The 5,591-nt window shown below is 59.5% G+C and overlaps 1 protein-coding gene across 1 annotated transcript; it reads right to left on the reverse strand.

Annotated features, from left to right (window-relative positions):
* Positions 1 to 3,940: 3,940 nt before the first annotated feature.
* Mafa (MAF bZIP transcription factor A) lies at positions 3,941 to 5,020 on the reverse strand. The gene has a single exon (XM_038342640.1). It carries the CDS (start codon positions 5,018 to 5,020, stop codon positions 3,941 to 3,943), a length of 1,080 nt encoding a protein of 359 aa, XP_038198568.1.
* Between the last annotated feature and the right edge of the window lie 571 nt (positions 5,021 to 5,591).

The raw sequence follows: 5,591 nt of genomic DNA on the forward strand, positions 1-5,591 counted from the left end.
GTGCTGGAGACACGCAGGTCTTGTTTTGCCCAAACTTTCAAGCTAGCTATAAATAAGAGATGGGTGGTGGGGGCTTCAGTGTGTAGGGGAGGAAGTAGGGGAAGGCAGAGAAGCACCCAGCTGTAGCTGAGATGGGGTCTTCCATGTGCAGCAGTTCGGGGGCTTGTAAATGAGCTGCCCAGAACTAGCAGCAGGGCCAGGACAGGGCTACCCACAACACAATAAGACTCATGGAGCCAGGTTTGCAGGCTTGAAGTTCTCAGTCTGCCTGAGTCCATGTTGCGTTGTGGGATCTTTGCAGACCACAGGAAAAAGCCAAGCAGCCTCAAACCTTCCTCCAGGGCACAGCTGGGCTATCTTGCTACATCTGTTGTTGGACATTATATTCCCTGATGGTCCCCAGGAGGCAGATGGAAGGATGTGGGGAGGAGGTGCTTGGGTGCAGGGTGTGGGATAAAAACCGAGCAGATCTTGTGGTCTCCATGCAGTCTTGTGAGCAAAGTATCTCTCCCACCCCACCCTGCCCCACATCCTCAGACAGGAGTGGCTGGTGGGAGAGGACTGGAGGCCCTATCTGCTCTGGTTCCCCATACTGAGGCTCGGGAAACACTAAGCTCCTATTGGTGACATCTCTTGGGGCACCTGGGGAGCAGGCAAGGTCCTGGATGAACCCAACAAAGCATTAAGTGAAGGCTAATTCCACTGTCCGGACTGTGGTCACCTTTGCCTCAGCCCCAGAACTATACTGTCCTCTAGGCTCTGTGGTCCAGATAGGTCATGGCTGATACCTGGTACTGCTATTGCCCTGACAGACCAACACAGAATGGACAAGCACGCACATCTGTACACGACACACACACATGTACACTGGCACCTGCAGGACTCTCAAGACCATCCTAAGTGGAACACTAAAGGCTCCTCCAAGTCCCTGTCAGCCCAGGCCAACCTCTGAGCCAGGAAACTGAATACCTGAAGCCTTCCCACCCTCACTACCTCGTCCTCAGCAAGGTACTCGGGGACACACTGAGACCTTTTTTAAAAAAATGGGAGTCCTAAGCCGGCTGTGGTGGCTTTAACCCCAGCACTTGGGAGACGGAGGCAGGTGGATCTCTGAGTTCCAGGACAATCTGGCCTGCAGAATAGGGTCCAGGACAGCCAGCGCTATACAGAGAAACCCTGTTTGAGACAACCAAAAAGAAAAAAGAGGGGGAGCCCTTTGTATAAGAGTACCCGCCTTATGCACACAGGTCAGTGCTTCTTCCCCTGCACAGGACAAGGGAAAGCCAAAGAAATTCCCATACATGGGGTTTCTGAGCTCCCCAAAAGGCTTCTAGAAAAGGCAATCTTTTAACTCCAGAGTGAGTGGCTACGACTACCAAAAGGTCCACATTCATTTGCATGCCTCCCCCTCACTCCCAGAGGAAAACCAGAGTGAAGAGCAAGGAGAAGGGAGTAGAAGGCAAGTGAATTGAGATCAAATCCCTCACAAATAGGGCAAGAACACGGAGCAACACCAAGAGAACAACAGCACACAGTAGCTCCTGAGTACCACACCCAGCCGTGCTACAGTAGAGTCCCAGATGTTCAGACTGGATGCTGTGTGAGGCCAGTGTGCTGGGTAACGAAGGTGGACACAGCTGTTGCCATCTCTCCTCAAAAGAAGTCCAGCGGAGGTCACTCAGGACCCATCTCTGAACTTCCTCTAAGAGGGTAGTTCTGTAATTACTCCGGGCAATGGAAGGGGAACACAGAGGTGCCCTGGGTCCTGTACTTGACTAGGACTTAGATGTACCATTGGGCCCACAGCAGCAGCGTTTCCCTCAACTCAGAGCCCCTTCTTGGGAAGACAACTTGTGTGAACTTCCCCACTGCAGTTGGAACCCGCAAGTCTCGCCTCACACTGAATTAGTTCTTTTAGCTCAACCCCCAGTGTCTGTTTCTCCCTTTCCAACAGCATTTTCTCCCAAAAATGCTGGCTCAGCCGCTTCCAGCCTGGGGGTGCTATACGGCCCTCTCTGAGTTATTCTAAGGCAAAAAAAGGAGCGGCGGACAAAGCCTGCTTTTCTGGGACCTGGGATTGAGACTCAAACTCGGGTGATGCTCTCAAGACTGAAGCTGTTGTGGCAGAAGAGCTTCCGACTTCCGACAGAGTGCCCCACGCTAGGCAGGATCCCCGCGGGCTCTAAGTTTGTAATCTGCGGACCTTCACAATCTACTCTAATGAAGGGAGGGGACTGTCATCTAAAAGTGTAGCTAGCTGCCCACAGCCTCGAAGGGTGAGCTTTTCAGAGCTCTCTCTTGCACCCTTTGGAGAACAGAGACTGGGCCATCCATCCCCGGGGAGAGGGAGAGCTGGCAAGAAAGAAAGGCCAGGACAGCTCGGGCCACCAGGACAGGTTGCAGTGCACTTGATCTCAGTACTACCATTGCCTGCAGCCTCTGCTGCCCTGACTTGCCTCTATGGGAGCCCAGGCTCCTAGAAGCCAATCATAGAACTGGCTACTGACATGCATTTTTGCCTCTTGGTCAATCTTCCCCTGCTCTTGCTAAAACTCAATCCATGGACTTCCATATTTTTTTCTATTCAAAGAGAAACACATATAAAATGAAAGCCACAGACACGCTAGTCAGGTTCCAGTGACTTTTGGATCTAAACAGATTTATTTTTTTAAATTTTTTTCCTTTCTTCAGTTTCGTAACAAATGAAAAAAAAAAGAACACAACAAAACCAACAACACAAATTTCTTATTTCAACGAGTTGTTTAGCGTCCTGTTCAGAAGGCTCAGCAGGAGCCGCCTGGAAGCAGCGGAGGACGAAAGGAGCTTCAGAGCACCGGAGCCAAGCCTCGGAAAACCAGATCTCAGCCGGTGCAGAAGCGCCCAGCTTAGAGTACCTAACCGCCGGGCCTCTTCCCCCAGCTAGTCCAAAAAGCGACCAAGCTTTAAAAAAGATTCCACAAACGAAACACAATTTAAATTAAATAAAAACACCTTACCACCCGCCCATGCCAGGAGGTTCAGGCCTAAGCCTCCTCTTAAAAATTTTCTTCTATAACTGTGCATTACTTTTAAAATTCTTCCGCTTCTCTGGAGGGTTAAAATAAGATATATTTCCCCAGGAGTCATAAATACGATCTGGTGCATAGAGAAATAGCAGCGCGGGAGTCCGGGCCAGCCCCCACCCGGCTGAGCACGGCCACCCTTCCCACCCCCCTCCCCTAGTCGAGTATAGCAGGGCTGTGGGACCGACACGCAGGTAAGTTCCTCGGCTTCCTCTACAGGGAGAACCGGACAGGGTGGGGACAAGCGGGCTGGAGGGCAGGCAGAGCCGGACCCCTCGGAGTGAGCGAGCGAGCGAGGGCACATGCGGGCACTCGCCGACCTCCGAGGGCGCGCGGGGACCAAGGGATTCCTCCGGCTTTTCTAATTACCAAGCAAAATAAATACTAATGTTGCGAAAATAAGACCGCTTTAAAAAGGAGGATGAGGAGGAGTAAAAACAGGGCTAGGAAAGAGTGAGAAACGACGGAGGAGCGCAAGGCCAGCGGAGGCTACCGGGAGCTGGTGGCAGCGCGGCCCCGCTGCGGGTGGGCGGAGGTCGGGGCGCAGAAGTGCGCTCCACGTCTTTAAGTGGTCGTTGCCGAGGAAGTCAGACCTGGCTCGGTCTCCCCTAGTATTCACCATTCCCGGGGCTCCGAGGGACCTCAATAACGTCTAGACGGCGACCCGGAGGACGTTCAGAGCTGGGGGGCCGGGCGGAGGAGGCGCACCGCTGTAGCTACCTGAAACTGGGGCATCGCGGCGGGACGCACAGAGCGGACGGGAGGACCACCACAGCTGCACCGCCAGCACGCGCGCCCCGGGCCTCAGAGTCCGAGCCGAGGCCGGGGCGGCCTGCGCAAACTTGTCCCCGGCGGCGGCGAGGCCCAGTGTCCCGAGCTCACAGGAAGAAGTCGGGCGCGCCTTTGGCTGCACCGGGGCCAGCCTGCGCCGGCGAGGGCTCCCGAGGGAAGCCGGCCCCGCCCGCGCCCCCGGGGCCGCCCCGGCCCGCCAACTTCTCGTATTTCTCCTTATACAGGTCCCGCTCCTTGGCCAGACGCCCCACCTCCAGCTTCAGCTGCTCCACCTGGCTCTGGAGCTGGCACTTCTCGCTCTCCAGAATGTGCCGCTGCTGCACCCGCTTGAAGCGGCACGACTGTGCGTAGCCGCGGTTCTTGAGCGTGCGCCGCTTCTGTTTCAGTCGGATGACCTCCTCCTTGCTGAAGCCCCGGAGCTGCCGGTTCAGCTCCCGCACCGACATGGACACCAGCTGGTCGTCGGAGAAGCGCTCCTCCAGGCGCACGTGGTGGCCAGCGCCGCCTCCGCCGTGACCCGCGCCTCCGCCGTGGTGGCCCGTGCCGCCGTGGTGGTGGTGGTGGTGATGGTGGTGGTGGGCAGAGTGGTGGTGGTGGGCAGTGTGGTGGGCGCCGTGGTGGTGGCCGGCCCCCATGTCGTCCGCGCCACCGCCGCCCGCGAAACCCTGGCCCCGGAAGGCCTCATAGGCCGCAGCGGCCGCCGGGTGGTGCGCGCCGTGGTGCGCGCCGTGGTGGCCGCTGCCGATGAGAGCCTCCACGGCGTCCTCGGGCGTCAGGTTGAGCGCCTCGGGGTTCAGGTGGTGCTGGTACCCGCTCATCCAGTACAGATCCTCCAGCACCGCTTTTCCTGAGGCGCCCCCGACAGTGCCGGGGCCTCCGCTCGGCGGCCCCGGGGCGCCCCCGGCCTGAGCCGCACTGCCCCCGCCGCTCGCGCCGCCACCGGTGCCCGGGCTGGGTGCGCAGAAGCTGGGCGAAGAGGGCACCGAAGAGCAGGGCGTGCTGAGGGGCGTCGAAGACAGCGAGCCGGGCGGCAGGCGGTGGCAGAAGCGCTCGGCCTCGGGCGGCTCCTTCTTTACCTCGAACTTCATCAGGTCGAAGTCGTTGACGTACTCGATGGCCAGTGGGCTGCTGGGCAGCTCTGCGCCCATAGCCAGCTCCGCGGCCATCGCCCGGGGCCCCAGCCCCAGCCCCGCCGCTGCCGCCGCGCCCGGCCGCGCCTCGACGGGTGGCGGGGGAGCGGGGGGAGCCGTGGGCCTCTCTCCCCCTAGCTCCCCCCCCCCCCCGGGCCGAGGTTCGTGTCGCGGTGAGCGCAACCTCTGGTCGCGCCGCCGAAGGGTGCAGGAAAAGTTTCGTGCAGTCAACTCCGGGCTGCGCTCAGGGAGCGCCGCCGGCCAGGCCTCTCGGGCGGCCCCCCGGCCCGCTGCGGGCGGGCGAAGGGCCCCGATCCTGCGCTCCTCCTCCTGCTCCTCCGCCGTCCCAGCCTGGAGGGTGCAGAGGCCGCGCCCGGGGCTCTGCCGCGCTCGGGGCTCTCCCGCCCCGCCCCGCGCCCCACCCGCGCTGCCAACCGGCCCCGCCTCCCTCGACCTAGTGCGGGGCCTTGCTAGCCTTTATAGAGACGTGCTCCTGGGCCCGCCTCCCCAGGTGGGGGCCGGCGCCCCCGGGCCAATCGGAAGCCCAGCCCTGACGCCCTCATTTGCCTATCCCCATGGCAACCGGAGCCCAGCTGTCAATCTCCTG

Source organism: Arvicola amphibius, chromosome 9, assembly GCF_903992535.2.
Source record: "Arvicola amphibius chromosome 9, mArvAmp1.2, whole genome shotgun sequence".
NCBI classification, from domain to species: domain Eukaryota; kingdom Metazoa; phylum Chordata; class Mammalia; order Rodentia; family Cricetidae; genus Arvicola; species Arvicola amphibius.

Bases quoted from the DNA above. Each gene is read 5' to 3' on its own strand.
- Mafa (XM_038342640.1), bottom strand. From the start codon at position 5,020: ATGGCCGCGGAGCTGGCTATGGGCGCAGAGCTGCCCAGCAGCCCACTG.